General features: G+C 40.5%; 1 protein-coding gene across 4 annotated transcripts; it reads left to right on the top strand.

Annotated features, from left to right (window-relative positions):
* Positions 1-1,182: 1,182 nt before the first annotated feature.
* On the top strand, positions 1,183-27,528 carry TERF2 (telomeric repeat binding factor 2). Of its 4 annotated transcripts, none has more exons than XM_041771956.1 (10): positions 1,183-1,597; positions 1,698-1,793; positions 2,437-2,567; positions 13,221-13,307; positions 14,341-14,487; positions 16,501-16,607; positions 18,290-18,682; positions 23,583-23,668; positions 26,108-26,151; positions 26,619-27,528. In XM_041771956.1, exons 1-10 carry the CDS (start codon positions 1,219-1,221, stop codon positions 26,775-26,777), a joined length of 1,629 nt encoding a protein of 542 aa, XP_041627890.1. In that variant the 5' UTR covers positions 1,183-1,218; the 3' UTR covers positions 26,778-27,528. The 4 variants fall into 4 exon arrangements, with proteins under 4 accessions (XP_041627890.1, XP_041627891.1, XP_041627893.1 ...); XM_041771957.1 differs by having other exon boundaries at positions 26,111-26,151; XM_041771959.1 differs by lacking the exon at positions 23,583-23,668 and having other exon boundaries at positions 26,619-26,726.
* Positions 27,529-27,711: the final 183 nt, after the last annotated feature.

Consider the following 27,711-nt stretch of genomic DNA (forward strand, 5'->3'; position numbering starts at 1 on the left):
TAAAAAAAAAATAAAAGCAAAAGGGAACGGCCAAAGAGTAACAAGTGAAATATTTGGTGTGTGTTCTACTGCGCATCCATTGACTCACTAATTCCACTTTAAGGAAATGATCCTAAGGAAATAATTATATATCTGTGCAACTTTACTGTTAAAAGTATGTTTCTAATATTGAAATTGTTTAAAATTAGAAAAATTTGAAATAACCTAAACATCTTATAGTAGGGACTTAAATGAAAGCTTTGGTTCACCCATGTATTAGAATACTATACAGTTGCTAAAGATACTATGGAAAAAATATTTAATGGGATGGAAAGATGTTCATTATATGTTAAATGAAAGATGATAATATAAAACGTATATAGTATAACACCGTTTTTACACAATTAGGTATAGAAAGACATTGGAAGGCTATAAAGCTGCGCGTCAATTTCTTCTTTCCTGTGACATTATGGATGGTTTAAATGTTAGTCCTTTTTTGCTTATTTTTTTTTTTCTAACGTGGTATTTTTGTAACTTAAAAAATTGTACGTCTTATATGTCTGGAGGTCTCTGGGATGCCGGTCATAATCTATTTCTTTTTATTTTATTTTATTTATCTATTCATGAGAGACACAGAGAGAGAGGCAGAGACACAGGCAGAGGGAGAAGCAGGCTCCTGCAGGGAGCCCCATGCGGGACTCCATCCCTGACCAGGATCATGCCCTGGGCCAAAGATAGACGCTCAACCGCTGAGCCACCCAGGCGTCCCGTGCTTCATAATCCACTTCTTGACCTCGATTGGCCTTTGGTTTACATCATTTGTTAAAAAATAAAATAAAATAAATAAAATAAAATAAAATAAAATAAAATAAAATAAAATAAAATAAAATAAATAAAAAATAAAATAAAATAAATTGTTTAAAAATGTAAATGCTTCATAACCTTTCTTCTATAAAATGTGTGTTATATTTCACAATTTTGTATTTAACAAGCTGCACGTTTTAATTTTCAGCATCTTGCACGTAGTCCCAATAGCTCACAGCTGTCCCGTAATTTCGGAGCCAGGGTGACATGCGGCCGCCAACCCGGAGGCTGCACCCGCCTGGACGGCTTGGACTTCAAGCCCCAGCAAGCATTGCGGCCTGCACCCTGGGAACTACGGGGTCCGAGACGGGGTGAGGGACGTACGGTCTTTTCCCTCCCAGAAGCCCGCGGGCGGCGAAGAGCACCGTCCGTGTAATGGCCGCGGGAACCGGGACGGCAAGCCCCGTTTCCGGCCCGGGCGTCGTACGTGACCCGGAGGCGTCACAGTCGAAGAAGCGGCCCGGCCGGGAAGGCGGGGAGGGCGCGCGGCGATCGGACGCGATGGCGGGAGGAGGCGGGAGCAGCGACGGCAGCGGGCGGGCGGCAGGCCGGCGGGCGTCCCGCAGCGGCGGGCGGGCTCGGCGGGGGCGCCAGGAGCCGGGGCTGGGGGGCGCCACGGAGCGGGGCGCGGGGGAGGCGCGGCTGGAGGAGGCGGTCAACCGCTGGGTGCTCAAGTTCTACTTCCACGAGGCGCTGCGGGCCTTTCGGGGTAGCCGGTACGGGGACTTCAAGCAGATCCGGGACATCATGCAGGGTGAGGGCCGGACCTGGGGCCGGAGGCGGGCCGGGGGAGGGGCGCTGTGGGGCTCGGGGTCGGCGCTGGGGTCGCCGAGCCAACGCTGTCTTCTCCCCAGCTTTGCTCGTCAGGCCCTTGGGGAAGGAGCACACCGTGTCCCGGCTGCTGCGGGTTATGCAGTGTCTGTCGCGCATCGAAGAAGGAGAGAATTTAGGTACGGCGGTTTTTTCTGTTCTTCTCTGGCTTTTTTTAGGGTTACATTGTTGTTTTCCAACTTACGGCCAGAACTGACGGATTCGGGGTTACGGTGCACTAGTTACGTTCCCATCACAGTGGTCTTTTTCTCAGTCTAGTTTTCTCCAGTTAAGGTTCTCGTAGCTGCTTTTCTATTTTTTATTTCCTCCCACCTGTTTCTTGCTTGCCCCAACTTTGCTGCGATCTAGTGAGTTATGTTAAGGCCAAATTTTCCCCCACAGTAGAAGTTGTTTTTTTGGTGTTTTGTTTTGTTTTGTTTTTAAATTGAACTTAAAACCTGTTTAGCAAAAACGGTCTCCAGTTTCTGATCGTTTGTATCTGAGGAGGATGTGCGTATCCTGAAATTTGAGATGCAAATGCATGTGTAAAAAAAAAAAAAATTTTTTTTTTACCTGTTTTGGAAATTATTAAACAATAGTCACTACGAATTCATTAGTTTGAACTCTTAACGTCTTTATAAGTTTGTAGCCAGCAAGTTAGCAAATTAAATGCAAATCTTACTATATTTACAGGTGTCTTTTCGGATAAACACGTATTTTTGGACATGACGTTTCTGCTCCTTATAAAATAGCTTACAGTGAAAACTGTGCTCTTTGTCTTAGACTGTTCCTTTGATATGGAGGCTGAGCTCACACCGCTGGAATCAGCTATCAATGTGCTGGAGATGATTAAAACGGAATTTACACTGACAGAGGCAGTGGTCGAATCCAGTAGAAAACTGGTCAAGGAGGCTGTAAGGCTCTATTTTTACTTCTTTTTTCTTTTGACAAAAATCAGATGTCTTTGAGGATACGGTACTTATCTTTTCTGTGTGGGGATGGCAAGAGCAAGTGAGCACACTCAAACATAGACACACACACAGATGTTAAATCTCTTCAACTGACCCCTTCCCAGGCCAGGCTTGGAAAGTGTTAATGGCAGGTACCTTGCTTTTGTGATTTTGGTTGTCTTCCTTGTGGCCTTGGCAAGAGAGGCCACAATACGCAGGAAATGGGTTGGCACTGAAGACTGATATTTTGGAGGTTATTACACCATTCAAGGGCATTGTTAAAGGGCTAGAAGCAAGTGGCCTAGGTTTTGGTCATCCTTGTTTATAGTAAGCCAAAGAGGATGCTTGGGGTCTTGGGAAATGTGGGGTAGACTTCGAGGAGGAACATTCCCTTTGAATAATCAGCCAGTTAGAAAGACAGTAATGGTAGAAGGCTGGAACAGCCAGTGTTCTTGACAAGGAGAAAGCTACTGGCGTGTCTAGGAATTTGGACTGTGTGTCATTGCTCACGTAGCTTCACATAGAAGAACTTATTTTTATTTAAAACATGACTGGCAGTGGGAACCAGTCAGAAAAAGCTGCTTCTTCTTCAATAACCAAGGGTATGGAAGCAGATGTAGAGTTGACTGAAGATGAGCAGCTCAGCCTTGCCTTGGTGGTGGAAAGTAAGGAAACTGGTAAGAAAAGAGCACCTCCTAAAAAAATGGGATCTGAAGTGGTGTTGGGAAGATGAAACTTTGCTTAGCAAGGAAGACTTTTTTTCCCTTAGCTATGTGCTGGGTACTTGGGTACCCTGTTAGAAGAAAAACAGCCAGTATGTGTGAGGTGCAGATGTTAATTCAGTTAAGGACCTTGGGCAGGAACTACTTTTGGTCTTGGAAAGAATGCTCAGATAATCCAAATTCCAAAGAGGAATAATTCCAAGAATAGATTTTTAGTATAGGTATGTCAGGTTTGTGTTGGAGGGAAAATGCCAGGAAAGACATACTAGCAAAGGAGGAGAAATCTGTGCCTACTTTCAGAATAGCTAAGGATCTTTTGAGTGGGAAGAAATGGTATCATGGGGCGCTTGGCTGGCTCAGTTGGTAGAGCATGTGAGTCTTGATCTCTGTGTTGTGAGTTTGAGCCCCTCGTTGGGTTTAGAGATTACATAAAAATAAAATCTTGAAAAAAATTGGGCAGGAAGAAGTGGTACCATTTCAAAGTAATTCATGTAATTCCTGTTAAGTGGGTAGCTGATTCAGAAGTGCAACTCCTTCAGAACACAAGAGCAATAGATTTGTCTCTGTCCCCTTTTCTGGAAGTGTCTTTGTGGGATTTCATCTGTATATTTGTTATTTTATTATTAAGTTTATAGATCTCATTTGGGGTCCTTCCTTATGAAAAATTTGTTAGCAAAGTCTGAATTCTCTAAATTCTCTTAAAATAGTCAACTGTTCTCTTATGTTGACTCCCTTCTGCTTTTCTGTTTTACAACACGTACCAGATTTCTTGTTATATACTTACTCTATTACTGTTACTGCTGGGTACCAAAGTACCCCCAAATCTAGCGGCTTAAACCAGTATATACCATCTCTTATTTGTCAGGAATCTGATAGTGTTTCAGCTGAGTGATTCTGGCTGGAGGTCTCTCATGAGAATGTAGTCACGTTGTCTGCTAGGGTTGCAATCATCTCAAGACTCAACTAGGATCTGTTCCCATGCTCACTCATGTAGTTGTTAGCAGGACATACTTCCTTGCAGGCTGTTGGTTGGAGTCTTCAGCTCCTTGCCTCTCCACAGAGGTGCTTACAACATGATAGCTTGGTTCCCCTAGAGTAAATGATCCAGAAGACCAAAAGCCCAAGACGGAAGCTCCAGTCTTTTATAACCTAATTTCAGAAGTGTCATTACTCCTGCCACATGCTGTTGGTCACACAGACCAGACCAACTATGGATTAGTGCATGGAATGTGACTATGTAGTGGGGTCGGGATCTTTGGGGACCATTTAGAGGCTGGCTACAATTACCTTGAACTCTTAGTTATTAAATGATACTGTATTACTTGTTTCTTCCATTTTTTTTTTTTTAATTTTTCATTTAGAGTCATAGAAACTGTTAATGGTCATCTCTGGGAAAATACCATGAGGTATTTTAAGCTTTGTACAGTGTGTTACAACAGTTCATTTAAAAGTCTGTTAAGCTTTTGTTAAAGTTTATCAAGTAAGTTGTTAAGTTAGAAGTTTTGATCGTAGGGATTTCTGCAAGTCTTTGGGACTCCTTCAGGAATCAAAACTATTTTCATAACAGTGCCAAAACATTAGTCGATGTTCAGTGCATTGACTTGGCACTAATGGTGCAAAAGTAACGATGGGTAGAATTGTTGGTGCCTTAACATGACCAAGGAAGTGGTAACGTGTACTTGCTAGTCATTGTAGTCTTCATTGCCACAGACTTGCAGTTAAAAAATTAATAAAAGCCAGTTTCAATTAAGAATGTCTTTGATAAAGCAGTAAAATTAATTTTATAAAATCTAGACCTTTGAGCAAACATCTTTTCAGTATTGTGAGAGAAAGTAGGAGGTTTGCCTGAAGCATTTCTGCCACATAACAAAACATGATGGTTGTCTTCAGGAAGTCACTTGTTTCATGGTTTGAGTTGCATGCTGATCTAGTTGCTTTTTTAATGGAACACCTTTTTTTACTTGAACTGACAAATTTTGTTATTTAGGCGTGGGCATTTGGCAGTCATTTCTTGCAGAAGAGCAATGGGAACTTGTCACTTCAAATAAAACAATTGGTAGTATTTGTTGCCAATGATAAAACTCAAGCTTTCAAGTGAAAATTCAAATTCTGGCAAACTTGAATTGTGCTTGACAGCTTCCCAATACTTAGACTTTTTTGATAAGATTGATGGTGGTTATTAACAACTGTGATTTAAAAAATATTTTTTAATGAATGTGTCAACATTTGGAAGATCTACGTAACTCAGTAAATAAATATTTTCTAAATGGCCAATGCACTATATTACAAAATCATTCATGGGTAAAAGATTCGTTTACAATGCAAGTTTTTGTTTTTTAAGATTTTATTTATTTATTCATGAGAGACGCAGAGACACAGGCAGAGACACAGGCAGAGGGAGAAGCAGGCTCCATTCAGGGAGCCTGATGTGGGACTTGATCCCAGGACTCCAGGATCACACCCTGAGCCAAAGGCAGATGCTTGACCCCTGAGCCACCCAGGCATCCCTAGACTAAAAGATTTTAATGTAAGAGATGATGGAAAGTTCCCTTGCCCAAGTTCGGTGTAGAGTCAAAAGAACATCCACAATTTTCTGAAAGGTTTATCAAAATACTCTTCCTTTTTCCAACTTCATATCTGTATGAGGCTGGATTTTTTAATATACTTTAACCATAACAACACATCACATCAATATGAATTGGGAAGCAGATATGAGAATCCAACTTTGTTCTATTAAGCCACATATTAAGGAGATTTGCGAAAACGTAAAATAAGACCAGCCTTCTCATTAAACTTTTGTCTTAGAAAATATAGTAATTTTTCATAAAAATGTTTTTTACATTAACCTCCAATGAGTTTATTTTTTAATGAATTAATAAATATCTTAAGGTTTTCTGTTTTAATTTTTTTTTAAGATTTTATTTATTTATTCATGAGAGACAGAGAGAGAGGCAGAGACATAAGCAGAGGGAGAAGCCTGCGTGGGACTCAGTCCCGGGTCTCCAGGATCACACCCTGGGCTGAAGGCGGTGCTAAACCACTGAGCCGCTTGGGCTACCCTAAGTTTTAAATTTCTAATATGGTGATATAAAGCACATAAACAAAAGTTATTTGGGGTCCTCATTAACCTTTAAAAGTATAAAGGAATCCTGAGACTAAAAACTTTTGAGAACTTACTCTGTAAGCTTTTGATGATATTGAGGCTAAATTGGTTTTCTCTTTATAACTGAAAAATTCCTCAGGTTCCTTAGAGAACAGTAACATGTGTGGCATATTATCAGAAAGGCATTTATTTGTTGCTTATTGCTGTTCATCATTCTCTCCTGCACCTTTGGTAACAGCACCTCTTTTCTTTTGGGACCTTATCCTATTTAGGGGGCCTGAGTACATAAAACAGTCTTAATTAACAGTACCTTAATTCTTAAAATAAAAAGCTTTGTCAGAGTTTTTTTTTTTTTTTTTTTTTTAGCATTTCTGCTTCCCATAACAGCCTGATGTCTTTCTGAGTTTGCTTCTTTAGCCTTTCCTTCTGTGAGTTTTGGTTTTCTATGTGCTTTCTGCTGTTTCCCCCCCAACAGACCTATCTCACCTCTATTGAAAATCAATGCTTGGAATTTCCTTTTTGTTTAAGTTAGCCAGAGACCACTGCTATTGCTTACACCTTAAGAATCTTAACGGATGTATAAGAGAAGAAATTATACTTCTTTCTTAAAACTCTCAAATGAAAAAAAAAAAAGCAATAGTTCATCTCTTGGAAAAAAAAAAAAAACTTTCCAGGAAATTAAAAATAGTTTTAAAAGATAAGCTCAGCACAAATGTTGGAGGCAGACTTTTAATTTAGAATTTGAAAGCATTCACATTTCCTTATTTCACAAATGAAATATAGTAGGACCTGGTTCTAATTCTGGAAAAGACAGAGTGAACATACTCTCTTCTGTCCTTCTTAATCAAATATAAATCCTAGACAGAACGTGTGGAACAGCTGTGTGAGGATTCATAAATGTAAATGGTAGTAAGCAGATGGGGAAGAAGACCAGAATTTGAAGATCCACCAAACTGGTGATGATTAATATACCATTTTTTTCTTCTCTGGTGTCATCCAGCCTGGACTTGAAGGTTCCTCCAAAACCTAGAAATGCACTCCTGGTGGGAACAGAAAGAACTCCAAGAAAGGCTTTCTCTGGCCTGAGGAGCAAGAAAGGGATCTAAGAGGGAGGTGGGAGAAATCCCAGGATTTCTTTCCTTCCTTCTTTCCTCTCCTGGCACCAGGCAATACTGCAGTTGTAGCAACTATGGCCCAATGGCACTAGAACTAAAGAGAATCCAGGGGACCTGGAGGGCTCATTCAGCTAAGTGTCTGCCTTTAGCTTAAGTCATGATCCCAGGGTCCTGGGATTGAGCCCTCCATCAGGCTCCCTGCTCAGCTAGAAGCCTGTTTCTCCATTTCCCTCTACTGATCCCCCTGCTAGTACTCTCTCTCTCTCTCTCTCTCTGTCAAATAAATCTTTAAAAAAAAAAAAAAAAAGAGAACCCATTCTCTTTGGCAATGGATCTGTGACCCTCCCAGAACTTTTTTTTTTTAATGATAGTCACACACAGAGAGAGAGAGGCAGAGACATAGGCAGAGGGAGAAGCAGGCTCCATGCACCGGGAGCCCAACGTGGGATTCGATCCCGGGTCTCCAGGATCGCGCCCTGGGCCAAAGGCAGGCGCTAAACCGCTGCGCCACCCAGGGATCCCCCTCCCAGAACTTAGAGCAAAAGTTTTATTTTTGTTTTTACTATAAATCGTGCCGCTTAGTCCTGGATGCATATGCAGTATGAGGCACAGTGGGGAAACTAAACCCCAGGAATGCAAGGCTGGTTTGAAATTTGAAAATGAGTATCCTTCACTCTATTAGTTTAAAGAAGAATAAAACGTATCATCCATCAATTGATATGGGAAAGGCATTTAATAGAATTCTACATTAGTTCATGATAAAAAACACTCAGCAAATATGAATAGAACTTTCTCAATCTGATAAAAGACATCTACAGAAAACCTACAGCTAACATACTTGATAGTGGAGGATAGAATGTTTTGTACTGAAGATCCAAAACAAGGCAAGGAGGTCCATTCTCACCACTTCCATTCCATGTCATACTAGAAGACTTGGCCAGTATAGGAAATCAAGAAGAAGAAAAGGCAAGAGGCTAGAAAGGAAGGGGAAAAAATGTCCCTGTAGATGATATGACTGTCTATATGGAAAATCCCATGCAGTGTACTAAAAAATCTATTAGTAAGTATAGTAAGATCGGAGAATACAAAGTTAACACACAAAGTTATTGATATTTCCAATATATAGTAGCAGTGAATGACTTGAAATGATATTACCAAAATAGTGCCACTTACAATAGCTTCAAAAAAGAAGAAAAAAAATACTTAACTATAAGTTTAGCAAAACATGTGCAGTGTCTGTATGTGGAAAAACAAAATACTGATGAAAGTAAGACCTAATAAAAGGAAAGGCGCACCATATTTGTGGACCAGAAGACAATATAGTTAAAAGGTCAGTTCTCTCCTTCTGATCTGTAGATTTAATATAATTCCAATCACAATCTCAACAGGATTTTCTTTTCTTTTTAAAAAAATTTTTATTGAAGTTTTGCCAGCATATAGTATGACACCCAGTGCTCATCCCATCAAGTGCCCTCCTCAGTGCCTGTCACCCAGGTACCCCATACCCCCGCCTGCCTCCCCTTCCACTACCCCTTGTTTGTTTCCCAGAGTTAGGAGTCTCTCATGTTTTGTCACCCTCTCTAATTTTTCCCACTCATTTTCCCTCCTTTCCCCTATAATCCCTTTCACTATTTCTTATATTCCCTGTATGAGTGAAACCATATAATGATTGTCCTTCTCCAATCAACAGGATTTTTCTAAAGACACAGACTGATTCTAAAATACAAATGGTTGGGCAGCCTGGGTGGCTCAGCGGTTTAGCACCACCTTCAGCCCAGGGCGTGATCCTGGGGACCCCGAATTGAGTCCCACGTCAGGCTCCCTGCATGGAGTCTGCTTCTCCCTCTGCCTGTGCCTCTGCCTCTCTGTGTGTCTGTCATGAATAAATAAAATCTTTTTAAATAAATAAAAAAAATAAAATAAAATACAAATGATGAAACAAAGGAATAAAAATAACCCAAACAATTTTGTAAAACAAGAACAAAGTTGAAGGGCTCCCTACCCAATTTTAAGAATTACTCTAAAGATACTCATGACCAGGGGATCCCTGGGTGGCTCAGCGGTTTAGCGCCTGCCTTTGGCCCAGGGCGCGATTCTGGAGTGCCAGGATCAAGTCCCACGTCAGGCTCCCAGCATGGAGCCTGCTTCTCCCTCCTGCTGTGTCTCTGCCTCTCTTTCTCTATGTCTATCATAAATAAATAGATAGATAAATAAATAAATAAATAAATAAATAAATAAATAAATAAATAAAAAGATACTCATGACCATATATAAAGATTAATGAAACAGAAGACAGAGTATAGAAATAGGCCTACACAAATTTGGACATTAATTTTTGACAAAAGTGTGAATGTAATGCAATGGAAAAGGTATTCAATAGAAAAAGAATAGTCTTCAATAAATGGTATGGAAACAATTGGATGTCCATACACAAAAAATGAACCTTGACCTCACAAAAACTCACAAAACTTAAAGTGGATTATAATCTAAATATGAAATGTAAAGCTGTAAAACTTAGAGAAGAAGGTGAAAGAAACACCTTAAGTCCTGGACTTAGGCAAAAAGTTCTTAGTTATGACACTAAAAACATCCATAAGAGGAAATTTTGATACATGGAAATGTGGGTAAATTAGACTTACTCAAAATTTAAAACTTTTGTTCAGAAAGACACTGTTAAGAGAATAAAGACAAGGTATAGACTAGGAGAAAATATTTGCACATATCTGACAAAGGACTTGTGTCCAAAATACATAAAGAACTCAAAGAAAAAAAAAACAACAGTGCTAGTTAAAAAATGGGCAAAAGCCTCACCAATGAGAATATACAAATGGCACATAAACACATGACAAGATGTTCAACATAATTTAGTCTTTTTTTTTTTTTTTTTTTAAGATTTTTACTTATTTATTCACGAAAAACACAGGCAGAGACACAGGCAGAGGGAGAAGCAGGCTCCATGCAAGGAGCCTGATGTGGGACTCAATCCTGGATCCCGGGATCACGCCCTGGGCCAAGGGCAGATGCTCAACCGCTGAGCCACCCAGGCGTCCCCATAATTTAGTCTATTAAGAAATACCTATTAAAATCACAATGAGGGGATCCCTGGGTGGCTCAGCGGTTCAGCACCTGCCTTTGGGCCAGGGCGTGATCCTGGAGTCTCGGGATCAAGTCCCGTATCGGGCTCCCTGCATGGAGCCTGCTTCCCCCTCTGCCTGTGTCTCTGCCTCTCTCTCTCTCTCTATCATGAATAAATAAATAAAATCTTTAAAAAAAAATCAATAAATAAAATCTTTAAAAAAATTAAAAAATAAAATCACAATGAATACTAGGACCTACTATTAGAGTGGCTAAACTTTTAAAAATACACTAATGAGTGCTAATGATGTGGAGCAACTGGAACTCATACATTGCCAGTGGGAGTGCAAAATGGTATAGCCACTCAGGAAAACAGTTTAGCCATTTCCTATATAAAGCTAAATAGACATTTTCCATATGACCCAGCAATCCCACTTGTGGGTCTTTACCTTAGAGAAATATTATGTTTACCCCCAAACCTGTACGTGAACAATTAAACATCTCTTCCTAATCAAAAATTGCAGACAGCCCAAATATCCTTCAGCAGGTGAATGGATAAAAGTAGTACAGTAGCACTCCACCCACCCATAGTTTTACTCTGGTTTCAGTTACCCACAGTCAGCTGGTCGGGAAGCAGATGATCCTCCTGGCATACTGTCAGTAGACAGGTCAGTAGTAGCCTAGGGCTACTAGGCTAGTACGGGACCTACTACTAGTAGGTCAGTAGAGCCTACTATGTTGTTTGCCTCACTTCTCCTCATCACAGACATCTTATCATCTCACATCACAAGAAGGGTGAGTGAATACAGAACAGTTAAATTTTGAGAGACCACATTCATATAACTTTTATTACAGTATGTTGTTAACATTAGTTCTAGTTTGTTGTTAATCTACTGTGCCTAATTTATAAATTAAACTTTATCATAGGTGGGTTTGTATAGGAAAGGGGGGAGGACTACTATACGTTCATATAATGGCATACTGCTCAGCCATAAGAAAGAACTGCAGATAAGGCAACAACATAGATGGATCTCAAAGGCATTTATACAGAGGGAAAGAAGCATTTCAGGGCTACATCCTCTAAGAAATAAGTGCCGCATGCTGTAGGATTCCATTTATATGACATTGTTGAAGAGATGGAACAGTGCAAAGATCATTGGTTGCCAAGGGTTGGGGATGGGGGAGAGGTGACTACAGAAGGGTAGCACAAGGGAGGTTTTTGGATCTATGGTTTTTGTGTCCTCATTGTGCTGGTTACATGTGCTGGAGTCAGTACGTGTATTAAAACTCAGAACACTATACCTCCCCACAAAAGCCCATTTTACTCTATACATGTTTAATAAAATTTAAAAACATAATAGGACCTAAATGATTTTATACAAAGGAAAACCTTTGAATTCTTCAAGAAAGTAAGTATAGTCTTTGTACAGTTATTCTGATGAAAATGATGTAAAAGTGAATGGTCGTCTGAGTAAAATGAAAAGACCTATTTTGTACCTTCCCTGGGCAGCAAGAATTTACGGTTGTGCCTGCTATTCAAGAGCATTTGACACCAGTTTCTTTTGCATGTTGAAGACAAAATAACCAGAGATTAATACTGAATCCCTTTGCTATCCTCCTTCTCTTGGTCTCTGTTTCTTCAGTTCTTCCCTCAAATGAAGACTGAAAATAGCTATAGACCAGTTTTCCTTCCCTTTTATGTGTATGATGTTTCTTTTACCTCTCTTTGAGATGGGATTTAGGGTAGCCATTTTATCCTGTTAGATAACTCCAAGTGCTCCAAAGTTTTCCCTGGCTTTTCTAATTTTTTAAAAAATGACAACTATATTTTTAAAATATCCCTTAAAATTCTTGATCCCTGTTATTTTGTCTCTCTCTATTTTTTTTTTTCTTGAAGTAAAGCGTTTCTTTACTAAAGGACTCCTTTTCTCTGTGGCTTAGGAAGACTTATTCATCCTAACTGGAATTTTGCCCTGGTGTGCTACCTATGGATGCCCTGTGTTTGTTTACCTCAGTAATTCTCTGCACACTTGAATTGGAGTTGCCAGCTGGGGTTTAGGATAGTGAGAGGCTGTGTTGGTTGTCCTACAGAAATGGCCTCAGGCCTCTCCTGAATGGAACTCGCAGAACTCCGTGGTCAGCAGATGGCTTCTCCCCCTCCCCCAGTGTATCCTCCCCGCTCTGTCCCACCATTATATCAAAGCTTTTGCATCCAAAAAGAACAGATGCAATTGTTCTGGGGACCTGGGATGACTCCTGTCCATTTTGCCTTTCCTTAGGAGGCCCTATTCAAAGTGGGTAAATGGTCTGTAATCCGGAGGATCAGATTTTGTTTTATCAGCTATTTTTTTAAAAATCCAGCGTAATGTTGAAAATCTACTACTCTACTCAATGAAAGAAGAGTGCTTACTGTTGTTCATGATGCCTGAGCAGTGATTGTTAGTTTTTAAGTACAGGAATTTGACAGAATGTGAAAAAGTTCTTGGGTATATAAGACTCACTTTTACTTTTTAGTAGTTTATTTTAGTATCTGATACTCTGATTATACCTGTCATTATTAAAACAGTTTAAAAAAAAAAAGTTTTTTTCCCCCCTTTTGTAGGCTGTCATTATTTGTATCAAAAACAAAGAATTTGAAAAGGCTTCAAAAATTTTGAAAAAACATATGTCCAAGGACCCCACAACTCAGGTAAATTTGATGCATTTTTACTCCCATGATGTAAATCCATCTCATTGTTTGTTGTGGGGGGACAGGGAAATGGTTCTTTGTCAGGAATGTTATCTAAATAATCGGCACCTTTAGCATGTTGTCTTTTATATCCGGGATTGCTTACTGTGAGATTGGCTTTCCAAAATTTGTTTTTCATTATACAAATTGATGTAAATTCTTTTCTTGCCCATTTCTGTCAGGTTTGTGACAGAACATTATTTAAGTGATCAGCACCAAGTATTAAACTATCAAGTTCTGGAATACTTCTAACCGTATTTATGTAAATGCTGATCCTGCAGACTTGAGAATATGCCTTGGTGAGGGCTTAATTCCTCTATTTTCTGGTGCCAAAAGCTCTGTTAGTGCCCTGCTTTTTTTTTTTCCTTTATAAATGTAAATTTTAGTTTTTTGAAAAGGTAATAACATGTACAAAATAAAATTCAGAAGGTACAACAGAAGAGCTTAGCTCATCTCTAAACTCAGCCCTCATTCCTCTCTTCATAGGCGACCAGTGTTTTTTTTATTTTATCCTTTAGAGATGCTCTGTGCATATGCAAGCAAACAAATGTGTGTGTGTGTATGTGTGTGTGTGTGTGTATAGAGACACACGTATATCCATTCTTCCAGCTCTTCCATATGCACATGTGAGCATATTCTACACACTAATTTGGACATTTCTTAAATTGCTTTCTTAACCTATCTTAAAGATTTTTCTATATTACCACATAAGGAGATTCATCATCCTTTTTTTCTTAAGTTTAAACATCTTTATGTAAACTCGAAGGGTACTTTAGATCCTAAGTTCTCATCTTTTTTTTTAACAGCTATGTAGTACCCTCTGCAGCTAATCCATAATTATTGACCTGTTCTTTGTTAGGCTCCCCTTCCTATATATGTACCAGTGATTGCCTTTAATAGATTATGAAAGTTCTGATAGTGTCTCAACTCCCCATCATTGAATTTTTACTGGAGTTCTCCTTTCTTATGTTGCAAATATCGGTCCATTGTGTAGAAGCTGAGAAATGATCTCCTGAACATTATCCGTGAGAAGAACTTGGCCCACCCTGTTATCCAGAACTTTTCCTACGAGACCTTCCAACAGAAGATGCTGCGTTTCCTGGAGAGTCACCTGGATGATGCAGAGCCCTACCTCCTCACGGTGGGCCTTGGCCTTCTCTTCCCATAACCATGATGTGGCCTTGAGGATGTGCAGGCAATTAGAAGAGGACAGCTCATTTTAGAAGTGGAAAGAGCTAAAAGACTTTGAATTATATGCACTATGTTTCTTAATTAAATGCCTTAAATATACGGAAGCAGAGATCCTGACAGAGGCAAATGGAACATACCTGGTTCCCCCCTTACTTCCCATTTATACCTCCTACATGTGCTTAATCTGTATGGCTAAAATAAGGGAACACTTACAATTAATGGTGATTCCCAAAGGAGCTGAAATTTGAGGTCAGTTTGGGAGGAAGAGTAGTTTGGCAGACAGGGTATGATGGGGTTGTTAACTGGAAAAAGGAATAACTGGAGGGAAAAAATGTGACTAGAAGTATAATAAGGCACAAGAAGCCAAATGAAGATATTCTTTAATTGGATCAAAGTGATAAACAGAAAGAATGGCAGTACTGAGGCTCAGGACAGCATATGGAAGAATTAGAACACGGTCTTCTAGAGGGTGGGCTGTGGTATTGGAAAATTGAATGAGGTTTGTTTGTGTTTTTATTTTTATTCATCAACATTTACAGAATGGCTGACTGGCTCAGTCGGTGGAGCATGCAACTCTTGATCTTGGGGTTGGGAGTTCGAGCTCCACATTAGGTGTAGAGATTACTTAAAAATAAAATCCTAAAAAAAAAAGAAAGAAAAAATATCTTGGCTCATAACAGCAGATCTGCCAGGCCCAGATTAGGATAGTGTCAGTGACCTTAGCAGGCATTTGTCAGATGTCAAATTATCTGCAAAGCAAATAGTTTGGGATATTCAGGAAGCAAATATCAGGATGGAGCAAGTATCAGGATACTTGAGCCTGGCCTACCATCCTTTCTTTTCTTTTCTTTTCTTTTCTTTTCTTTTCTTTTCTTTTCTTTTCTTTTTTTTTTTTTAAGATTTTATTTATTCATAGAGACACAGAGAGAGAGGCAGAGACACAGGCAGAGGGAGAAGCAGGCTCCATGCAGAGAGCCTGATGTGGGACTCGATCCAGGGTCTCCAGGATCACACCCTGGGCTGCAGGCGGCGCTAAACTGCTGCGCCACCCGGGCTGCCCCCATCCTTTCTTTTGTATTTCAGATAAGTGGAAAATAACCTGCTACTCTTTCTGTGGGGGAAGAGAATTCTCAGTTCTAAAGACATCACTTGTTACAGATACACATATCTTTTTTTTAAAATATTTTATTTATTTATTCATGAGAGAGAGGCAGAGACATAGGCAGAGGGAGAAGCAGACTCCATGCAAGGAGCCTGATGTGGGACTCGATCCTGGATTCCGGGATCAAGACCTGAGCCAAAGGCAGACGCCCAACCTCTAAGCCATCCAGGCATCCCCAGATACACATACCTGAAACAGAATGATACTGGACTGATTAGAGATATATAACATTTCAGTCAGAGGGAGACAGATGAGCAGTTGGAGTTAAAGCAAGATTGGCCCACTCAGCTTTATGTGGTATTAGTAAGGATTTTCAGAGTTAATAGGCAAAAGGTGGTTATGGAAATACAAAAAATTTCAGACACAAACTGAGACGTAATAGAAACATTGGTTATCCTCAGTTTGAAAAAAAAGTCTGACTTTACTCATGACCCCAGAGGTATATTTGGCATTCAGAAACTAGATTAGGAATGTGATTGGAAGAATAGAAAAGGAAGTACAAAGTACAATCATGTACTTATTTGTTGTCAAAAGATTAAAGAATTCTTGCAGTGTCAAGATGGTTAGCACTGCTTGAATTCTCCTTTAATATAAAAAACTGAGCCATGTTTTGAGGAGAGAAAAAGCAAGACGTTTGAGATCGTTCTTGTGAGTTCTCTCCCTTTCTCTGTCCTCCTCTACTTTATGCCTAGATTGGATTTGTAACATGTTTGCATGTTGAGTATGTATGTTCTTGGTGAAAGAAGAGAATTAATGAAATTCTGTGGCTTCCTCTTCCTGATGACATCCTTCTTTTCCCAGATGGCCAGAAAGGCTTTGAAATCCGAGACTGCTGCCTCAAGTACAGTGAAGGAAGATAAACAGCAAGCACCAGAGCCTGTGCAAAAGCCACTCAGAGAACCTGTAAGGTGAGAAGGGTGCCCTTTTGCGATCTTTGGTGAAACACAAGGGTAGTTCTGTTGGAATCGGTCTCCTTAGAGCAGAATCTGTTGGTTCCTCCTGGTACTGAAATGTTACTGGGTTACTTGTCCAGGCACTTTGGGAGTTACAGAGCATGCCCCAGGAAAATGAGAATCTTGATGACAGGATGTCATATCCCTGATAGAAGTTCCTGACTGTCTATTCCTCAAAGGTTCTTTGCTTCTCTGTTCTCCTATCCTTGTCTTGCCCATATCTGTGCAGTACTTCTTTGTGGGTACGTGATCTCTTAATGCAGTGTTCAGACTTGTGAATCAAACTCCCAAGACAAGTTGTTAAAGCAGGAATCACAAGTTTAGATGCCATTGGGGGCCCAGTAGGAAATGTACAGGCGTGAGTATAGAATAATACAATTCAGAGCATGTGAACGTGAACCAGAGAGGGCATGCTTTTCAGCTTCATGTGATTATTGCTATGTGGGAATGTCCAAGGATGCCCAAACTTTGGTTCAAACTTTTGTGTGAGACATCTAGTGTTTTTGTTTTTTTTTAAGCTTTCTCAGTTTTTGAATGTTGGCAATTAGTCCAATTAAAAACAAAACTTAACATAGGTTAGGCAATAAGACCTTTCTGCCAGCTGAGTTTGGCTTGTAGGCTGCCAGTTTGCCCTCTCCTAATAGTTTTTGTTTAAACTATACTAATTATTCCAAATGATAGATTAACTTACTTTTTATGAAAAGGCAGTTTCTCACTGTTTCAAGACTGTGTGGCACACTTCTAACTTTGGGAATTCTCAAAAGTCTCCTAAGTGTATTATAGGAGAAAGGAAGCAGAATGGAGACCAGTCTTTTCCTTCTCTCACATGAGTGTTGGACTAGACAGCAAGGTAAGATTGCTGGATTGTCAGTTGCCCAGACAGACTCGTAACTATGAGGCACTACACAGAGTTCTTACTTAGTGGAAAAGATTGCTTTAGTTCATGCAGACACAAGGAGTTTAGCCCACCCGCTAACAAAGTCTCTTGGAGGGAAAGTGTCATTGGCCCCAAGTCCTTTAAAGTTCTCTCACTTGGAGTTTAAACTCCAGAGTTCAACTTATATATCATTTTTAAAGCCTTTATTTATGCTTATAAAGGGAAGCTTTATAAAGTTGTTCTGAGCAATTTTTTTTTAAGTTTTTTTCTTTTAAGATCTTATATATTTATTTGAGAGAGAGAGAGGAGCATGAGCAGGGAGAGGGGCAGATGTGGGGCTCCATCCCAGAACCCTGAGATCATGACCTGAGGTAAAGTCAGATGCTCAACTGACTGAGCCACCCAGGTGCCCCTCTTTTATTTTATTTTTAATTTTTTTAAATTTTTTTTTAAAGATTTATTTATTTATTTATGATAGACATGGGGGGGGGGCAGAGACACAGGAGGAGGGAGAAGCAGGCTCCATGCCGGGAGCCCGACGTGGGACTCGATCCCAGGACTCCAGGATCATGCCCTGGGCCAAAGGCTGGCGCTAAACCGCTGAGCCACCCAGGATCCCCCTCTTTTATTTTTTAAAATGAAGAGTCCTCCACTTGAAGAGTCCTCTGTCTCCTTTGAAGCTTTACACTTTGGAAAAGTGGTATTTGGATGAGCATCTATAATGGTGAGACTGATCTTTGTATATTTGCTTTGTGTGTAGGCAGTTACGGAGTACTCCAACCACCATTGGAATTACGACTTTGAAAGCAGCTTTCAAGACTCTGTCCAGTGCACAAGATTCTGAGGCAGCCTTCTCAAAACTGGACCAGAAAGATCTGGTACTTCCTAATCAAGTGTCCATGCCATCACCAGCCCTCAAAAACAAGAGACCAAGAAAAGATGAAAATGAAAGTTCAGCCCCTGCTGAGGGTGAGGGTGGCTCTGAACTGCAGCCCAAGAACAAGCGCATGACAATAAGTAGATTGGTTTTGGAGGAGGACAGCCAGAGTACTGAGCCAAGTGCAAGTCTCGACTCCTCTCAGGAGGTCGTCCCAGCATCACCATCCAAGCCCAACGTTCTCAACCAACCCCTCCCTGGGGAGAAGAATCCCAAGTATGAAGACCTTTGTAGCAGTTTTGGGGCTGGTTGGTGGTCCTGGTTGGGCTTGGTATTGCTTCCGTGAATGAAGTAACTTTCAGCTCAGTTATTCACCACCAAGGCTTACTCAGACTTCTAGAATGTGACTTGGGAGTGGGGAGTGACGACATAGCCATTCCTGCCAATTTTGAAGCCCCAACTGTGGGCTTCCAGGCATTGCACTAGGCGTGAGTGAGGATGGAAGGGTTTCAGAGCCTCCTACTCATCGCTGCTTTCATTTTTAGCAAACTTCTGAGTGCCCTGACTACTAAATATCAGTCTTCTCTGTTAAAAGAAATTTGTTTGAATTGGGCCACTTTAGACTTTGATCCTTAAAAAAGATTTATGAATATTTATAGTTTTGCACCTTCTTTGAGCAATTAAGACTTGGCAAATTCAGTAAATATCTACTAATCTCTCACATTCTGCTAGGTTCTGTGGGGCAGCAGTTAAACTGCTTTTATTTTGCTCCCTGTCATGACTCCTAACCTGACTTTCAAGCTTTGCTACCCTTTGTGCCCTCTTATGGAACCTTCCTCCAAGCAAACTGGTTTGCTTGTTCTCTTTGGAACCCACTCTGTTTCTACTACTGTACTCTTCTTGCTTCCTCTTATTCCCCACAGTTGGACTATCATTCCTCCATCATTGCTTGTGAGAATCCCATCCATCCTTCAAAGGGAAAAGATGCTGATATTGATTAAGTACTTTCTGTGGGCCAAGAAGCACTTTTCACATATTATTTTACTGAATCACTAGAATCCTCATTCTGTGACTGGTATATTAACCCCATTTTTATAGATGAGGAAGGTTTAGAGAAGTTATTGACTTGCCTGAAGTCACAAAGCTTAAAGTGGCAAAGTTGGGCTTTGAGACTTTTTTTTTCCCTTTTATTTATTTTTTTATTTTTTTATTTATGTAGTCATACAGAGAGAGAGAGAGAGAGGCAGAGACATAGGCAGAGGGAGAGGCAGGCTCCATGCACCGGGGGCCCGACGTGGGATTCGATCCCGGGTCTCCAGGATCGCGCCCTGAGCCAAAGGCAGGCGCCAAACCGCTGCGCCACCCAGGGATCCCCGACTTTTTTTTTTTTTAAAAGTAGGCTCCACACTGGGTGGAACCTGAATGTGGGGCCTGAATTCAGGATCCTGAGACTCACTCAACCGACTGAGCCACCAGGCTTTGGGATTTTTAATCCTGTTTGGTCTTGACTTAAAAGTCCGTGGCCTATACACCACATACACCAAGGTGCCTCTTAAGATTCTGCCTCCATGAATATCCCCTGGTCACCCTGCTGGTCACCTCATTGGTCTCCCAAGGCCATTGCCATTTCTACCACCGCTCTTTTGTAGTTATTTGGTGACCTATGCTCTGACATGCATGTGCTAGATGCCCAGAGAAGCTGTGACATCTAAATGATAATGCTCAGGCACAAATCTGCACTGTTTATACCACTACCTGCATCTGAAGTGAGTGAGTCATTGGCCGGGCAAGCAAATGGACCTCAACACATTTTATGCTCATTTGATATACGATCTCCTTTATTCCTTGCAACAGTCCTATAAAGTGCCGATATTATTCCCACGAACAGATGAGGAAACTAGAGAGAGTGCATGGTTATGGTGGTTTTATAAATGGAGGGATTCCTGAAGGTTTAGACCTATCCACCTCTCTTGTGTGTCAAAGGCATGAAGTATGATGGGTACTCTAAAGCAGAGGTTGGCAAACCACAGCCTCTGGGCCAAATCCACCTGGTACCTGTTTTTGTAAATAAAGTTTTATTGGAACTCAGCCACAAACATCATGTATGTATTGTCTGTGGCTACTTTTGATGCTACACTGAGTTGAGTAATTGGAACAAAGCCAGTAAGGCCTGCAAATCTGAAGATACTATCTGGCCCTTTATAGGAAAAGCCTGGCTGTAAAGGAATTGCATTTACCCTGGGAGCTCCAGGGAAGAAGAGTTGAGCCTGCTCAGCAAAGTTGTGGGTGGAGTAAGTCTTCCAGTGGAGCAAATGTTGAGCTGACCTTGAAGGATGAGTAGGAGGTCATCAAGCATATTGGGGGGCGGGGGCCTAGGCCACAGGAACCTCTTATATAAAGTCATAGGAAAGCCTAGTGTGCTCCAGAAAATGTCACGTACCCTGTATGGCAGGAGAGTGTAATGCACAGAGAGGATGAAGAGGGAGAAATGTCTGGATGGGTAGATGGGCCAGGTCTTGAGTTCCTATTGTAGTCTATCAGGCAGAGGTTCTTAAGCTTGGCTTCGTATCACAGTTACCTGTGGAATGTTTAATAAAATACATAATTCCAGGTCCCTGAGTACTGATTTAGAAGGGGTAGGGGATGGGTCTGTAATCTGCTTTTCTAACCGTGCTCCAAAATAATTCTAATACAGCTAATCTGAGGGCCTGATGAGTTACCATCGATGGCTTTTGAAAAAGCACTGAGGCAAAGGAGACAAGAGCAGTGGCTGGAGACTGCTACCAGTTAGGTAGTCAGGACCTAGGGGAAGCTGGGCTGGTGGAATCGAAAGCAGGACTAGGGTATCACTAGGAGGGCAGGGTCACAACAGCTAAGTTTTTGTATATGTCTGTGGCACTTGGCACAGGACAAGTGCTTATTAGATATTTACTAACAAAATAATCTTTGGCTCTTGCAACTTAAAGGGTCATATCCAATCTATAAAAGGCCAGCAAAGGGTTAACATTTTAGGTTTTCTGGACAACTTGTGTCTCTGTTGCTTATTTTGTGTGTGTGTGTGTTTTAAAACCCTTTGAAAATGTAAAAACCATTCTTAGTTCAAAGATTGTACAAAATCCAGCAGCCACAGGCTGTAGCTTACCAACCCACTGAGACCAGACAGCCCTTCTCTAGCCCATTGATTGCTCATCAGTTTCTAACTTTACCAAAAGGCCGTAAGGACCAGGAAGTGACCTGACTTCCCCAGGACCGCAGAGCCAGCAAACAGTGAGATGAGGACCCAGATCTCCGTCTCTTCCACAGCAGAAGTTAGGTCGTATCAGACATTTGCTCAAAATAAATGCTGAGTTCAAAGGAGGAACAGGAGGTTATCAGAGTGATCCGTGCAGATCGTCTGCAGGAAGAATGAGCAGATATGCTGACAGACCCAGAGTTAAAATCAGTGTTACCCCAGCATGGGGATAAGCAGGTAGAAAACTTAAACTATAATCCTGACTAATTTATAAATAGTAGTTAACATAACTAGTTAGTATCCTGAAAAGGAAAAACCTCATGTAATGTTTCCACTTGTCTCAAGTAAATTGTTCTCAGAAATAACATTTTGGGTGATATGATCCAATTTAAACATAAAGGAAACGATGGTTCGCCATGTGTCTCAGCCATGTTAAGTAATTTCACAGAAAACTCGTGGGACTCAAGGAATTTTTTTCAAATCTATACTTTGTAAGTAAGCTTTCATTACTCAGTTGAAAAACACCTAGCCAGCCAGAAATTTAAAAATAAATTTCTGTGTATAGTAGGGGAAGGAGACTGAGGTTTGTCTACTCTTGGTCAAGTTTCATAGGTCATTTGATCTATACAAATTCTTTAAAATTTAATTCAGATACTTTCCATGTTGTTTTGTAACAGATGTTATAGTTCTGAGGTGAGGTCTGTGTGGTGTTCTGTTCCCAGGGCAGTTGTAATATTAATCAGACACAGTTAAAGTTAATAAGAGAAGACTGACTGCAGTTTTAATTTATTCAATAATTCAGGTTTGGGTTTCCTTTTTAGTTTTGGGACTTCTTTTGGTCACACTCAAGTGCTTAATATTTCATGTTCACCGGAAGGATTCTTACTTGCTTACTACTCTGATCTTCAATGATATAATTTATTTGCAGCTTTTTTGATAATCCTGTTCTTACTTTAGCACATATTTCTCCAACTCCTGTTAGGGTATGTGTTCCTGTGCTAGTTGTTTGGGGTAGAGAGATAAAGATACAGCCCTTGCCTGCAAGGTGCTTATGATTAGGGGGTATGTTATAAAATGGCTGTTTAATAAAGTGGAAGCAAGCCCACAAAGGCAGAGGAGTGGGGGCTTTTTGTGTGTGTTGGGGGCCAGGACTTAGGGCAGGCTTCATTAAGAATTAGGCCTCAAAAAAATGGGTAGAATTTTACTTGAGAGGGAAGGGAATCCCAAGCAGAAGGAACTGTAGTGAGGAAACTACAGAGCTTACAGAAGGAAAAGAGGAACAGAAGGCGTGGCTCTGCTGTTTGTGCCAATGTGGTTTTCGGGGCACAGTTGGACAGAGAAGGCTTTGGTAGCAAGAAACTGACTGGAGCCAGACTGGATAATCTTGATCGACCCATACAGGCTTCAGCTGAGGCAGTGAGAAGTGATCACGGAACAGAGAGGGGATGAGGTATTTTAGACTGATATTCAGGTGGTTTGGGAAGTGGCTAGGGACAGAGAGACTCCAGTCAAGAAACTAGTGTAATACTGGTGCCAGGTACTGCTTGGACGAGAGGAATGGCGAAGGATGAGAGTGCAGTCCAGAGATAGGACTGGGCATGTCTTTGAAGGGCTAGGTGCAGTTTCTCATCCCAGGTTACAAGAATACTGAGACCTTCAAAATTAGAGTCAAAACCAAATAAACAAAAACTGGAAAATGAACAGATTTTGAGGGGGATAGTGATGTAGTCACTGCTCAGTTTGAGGGATGAGCCTGCAGCCTGTAGGACGATAACGTGGAGATGCCTGGCCAGGTCAGGATTTGGGAGTGGTGTGTAAGTGAATCTCAACTGTGGTCACAGCAGAACAGGGAGGAGTACAGGCCGTGAGAGAGCCAAGGACAGAATATGGGATGACCCCAATGAATCTGTTTTACATCTTGTCCTCTTGTTGATCTCCCCTCAGAGTACCCAAAGGCAAGTGGAACAGCTCTAATGGGGTTGAAGAAAAAGAGACATGGGTGGAAGAGGATGAACTGTTTCAAGTTCGGGGTAAGCTAGGACATTCTCCTTAGTCCTTGACACTAGCTGAATTACAGATGTGTGTTACTATCACATTAATGTTCCAGAAACTGCTTGTCTCTGAACTAGTAAAAGTCCACTAAGTTCCTTATTGTGATTCATGAGGACTCAGTTTTACACCCTTTCCTATTAAACACAATGGAGACTGACAAAGCAGCACTTTATACTTAAAGAGAATTCCTAAAAAAACAAAACAAAACAAAACACACACACACACACACACACACACAAAAACCCCTGGTTTTGTTTTAATAAATCCTGTATTGTAACTGATGTTCTTCCTAAAGTCTTTAGTTAGAAAAGGTAGATGTGGTCATTCCCTGCACTTCTTGTTTAAGTAAAAAATCTCGGGATCCCTGGGTGGCGCAGCAGTTTGGCGCCTGCCTTTGGCCCAGGGCGTGATCCTGGAGACCCAGGATCAAATCCCACATCAGGCTCCCGGTGCATGGAGCCTGCTTCTCCCTCTGCCTATGTCTCTGCCTCTCTCTCTCTCTCTCTCTCTCTCTCTTTCTCTCTCTCTGTGACTATCATAAATAAATAGAAATTAAAAAAAAAAATCTCTTATCAGTTTCAATATATAATTTTTTCTAAAATAAGAAACTTTACTTTTTCCATAATTAATACTAAAGTTCATAGCATTTGCAGTAGAATCTCTCCCACCACATACTTTGCATTCTAATGGAAATATCTAAGTGCTAAAACATAATCTTGGAGATTCTGAAGACTCTGGTGACACAGCAACAACTTTTTTTTTTTTTTTAAGATTTTATTTATTCTTAGAGAGAGAGAGAGATAGGCAGAGACACAGGCAGAGGGAGAAGCAGGCTCCATGCAGGGAGCCCAACATAGGACTCAATCCCGGGTCCCCAGGATCAGGCCCTGGGCTGAAGGCGGCGCTAAACCGCTGAGCCACCCAGGCTGCCCGACACAGCAACAACTTTAAACCTCTGCCAGTCCGAAAGGGTTTTCCATAAAAAGTACCTTCATTGGCACAAACTTAGTTGGCAAGATCAGGATCACTCAGGAAATTGGGGAAGTAACAGAAAAACCAATAAAATGGCAAAGACTATTTAAAAAAACAATAGGATAAAAATTCTAGAAAACATCCACATACAGTGCAGTCCAAATTTGTCAGCTTTAAAATCTGCTTCCACTATCGTATGAAATACTTCATAATTTAAAAGTGAATAATCTGCTCCTGTAAGTGTCCCTCTTCCTAAGCCACCTTCATTGTTTAGGAAGCACTGCTAGGACAGTAGCATCTGCTGAAGCAGACACTCGACCAAGTTTTATGTTTATGCAACTTTGCCTTGCAGCTTTTTAACAGCTCTCGTTGACTTCCAGTGGCATGTCTTTTATACTAGTATACCTTCCTCTGGCCCTTAAAAAAATGTTGGTGCATTTTTTTGAGGCCTCATGTCTTACCATATGGTGAGAGGTTGGAACTTGAACAGATCTATGGTCTCTGAGTGGGGAGCAACAATTACTATCCTCTTCTTTTGTTTAAAGAATTGAACCACATTTTACTTACATAAAATCGTCAGAGATTTGAAAATTCTGGTATAAAACAGTACAATTATTTCAAAGCAGTAGTTAGCAAGGGATTATAAAGCAAAAATTATGCACATAGGAGTATATAATACAGTTAACCCTCAACAATACAGATTTGAACTACAGAGGTCCATTTATATGCATTTTTAAAAAATAAATACGGTAAATACTAAATGTATTCTTAGGATTTACTTTTTTGTGATTTTCTTAACTTTTTCTCTAGCTCACTTTATTATAAGAATATAGTATATAATACATTTAACATGCAAAATATGTGTTGACTATATGTTATTGGTAGTGTTTCTGGTGAACAGTAGGCTATTAAGTTTTGGGGCACTCAGCATGGATTTTTGACTACACGGTGGGGGTTGGTGGCCCTAAACCCTGCATTCTTTAAGAAGCACCTGTAGATGACATGGTTGGAAGAGGATGAACTATTTCAAGTTCAAGGGTAAGCTAGGACATTCTCCTTGGTCCTTGACACTAGCTGAATTATAGATGCATGTTACTATCACATTAATGTTCCAGAAACTTGTAGGGTTTTAAAAGCCACAGTCCCTCAGTAATTTTAGAAAATCATGTAGGTTTTATTAAAGAGCCTGAAATCCATCACTAACCAATATTTATTGAATGTCTATTTATAAAACATTTGCTTTGGTTCAGATTGTCATTAGCTGAAATGATTGATATCTTGCCAACAAGGACAAAAACAAATTACCCTTTAATGATATCTTTTCTTCTCTCAAGGTTTGGAAATTTCAGTCAAGTTTTCCCTTTAGGATCATTTGATGTCTCTTTCTTGTGATTTGTGCAGAGAAAGGTTAACTCTGAAATGAGTCTACTTTTAATGTTTTCCAGCAGCACCAGATGAAGAGAGCACAACCAGTATAACAAGAAAGCAGGTAATTTAAAATTACTTTTTCTGACTTTTTCTGATTATGTGGGTAGAACAGAGATAAAATAAGTACGCACATCTCATAGCATAGGTTACCCATGCACCTGTAAAAAGGTCTTTTGCAATTTTCACATAATCCAAACTAAGTTAAAGTAGTAGTTATTTTCTGGAAGAAGATTCTAGGACAGAAATCTGACACATTTTCCTGACCATGAACAGCATACATTTGAAGTTTTGAATGCAAAGTGATTATTAGTTGAGGATGAAAGGCAGGACATTGAAAATTATTAAATGTCTAAATCTACAATGTTAACTTATCTCTGTCTTGTTTTAAAAATATACACCCTTCTTTTGGGTTCAGATTAATTGTCCTAGGATTCTTGAGCTTACCTCTTGAGCTTGTCCTAGGATTCATGAAAATATGAATAAGTTGGAGAGACAGGTTATGATGAATATTTTGGTCTTCTTTTGCAGAAGTGGACTGCAGAAGAAAGCGAGTGGGTCAAGGCTGGAGTGCAGAAATACGGGGAAGGAAACTGGGCTGCCATTTCCAAAAATTACCCATTTGTTAACCGAACAGCTGTGATGATTAAGGATCGCTGGCGGACCATGAAAAAACTTGGCATGAACTGAAACAGGCTTTCATTTCCACAGAATTCACAGGAGCATGGTTCCTAATAATAGCCCTTGATAGTCTGTTGTTTCTTTCAGAAGCTGGGCTGGGCTGAGAATTTTGGGCATCCTCCTCCAACATGGGGGAGGTCCCAGTTCTACTTCATCGCTGTTGAAGATCATGGAGCTGAGAAACAAAGCCAAGTCCACCCCATGTCCTTGGCAGAGATGACAGGCACATAGCTTGTACAGTGCCAGAATATCATTAGTATTTCCCTTCTTTAGTGGTTTGCTTGAATTTAAATCCCTGGTAATCAGTAGAACCTTCTCCTAGGAAATGGTGGAGTCTGTTAGGAGCCACTTACGATTCTGACCTGTTAAAACCAGCAACATGAGCATTATTTGGAGTGAACTTGTTCCAGATAAAGCTTCAGCCTTCTGATGCAAATGCAAAGGAACTTCATCTGTCATGAATCCAGGCTGATGAGAGACCAGTCCTGGTGGAATCAGAGTCTCTTTTAAAAACTGTTTAGCCAGTTGTAACATCAGTATCTACACCTGAGAGCCTTGGCATTTGCTCTTAATATTTGCTGGGCTATGTAGGCAGGTTTAACCTCCACCTCTCCTGTGGTTGAACCAGTGTGTTTTTTTGTAAAACAGTGATTGTAGATAAGCTTAGCCCTTTCCCCTACCTCCTCTGCCCAGTTCCTTTCCTTATGCCGAACTTTTAAAGCTTAAAAAAATCCTGACTGAATATAAATGCTTAATTCCATTCTTTGTGAAAGGGTTGCTTCCGCCTGATTCCCTAATTGTGCCGTGTTAGTGTCTTGCTCTAAAACTCAACATTCCCTTCTCCTTTTGTACTGTGTTGTGCTTGCTGTCTCTCTCAGACATTCTTAAAGACTTGTCTTTTTGGCACAAAAAAAAAAAAAACCAAACCCCCCCCCACACACAC

This window comes from Vulpes lagopus, chromosome 10, assembly GCF_018345385.1.
Source record: "Vulpes lagopus strain Blue_001 chromosome 10, ASM1834538v1, whole genome shotgun sequence".
Classification (NCBI taxonomy): Eukaryota; Metazoa; Chordata; class Mammalia; order Carnivora; family Canidae; genus Vulpes; species Vulpes lagopus.

Bases quoted from the DNA above. Each gene is read 5' to 3' on its own strand.
- TERF2 (XM_041771956.1), top strand. From the start codon at position 1,219: ATGGCCGCGGGAACCGGGACGGCAAGCCCCGTTTCCGGCCCGGGCGTC. The intron at 2,568-13,220 runs GTAAGGCTCTAT...CCCCTTTTGTAG, and splicing joins GAAAACTGGTCAAGGAGGCT to GCTGTCATTATTTGTATCAA. The intron at 16,608-18,289 runs GTGAGAAGGGTG...CTTTGTGTGTAG, and splicing joins CCACTCAGAGAACCTGTAAG to GCAGTTACGGAGTACTCCAA.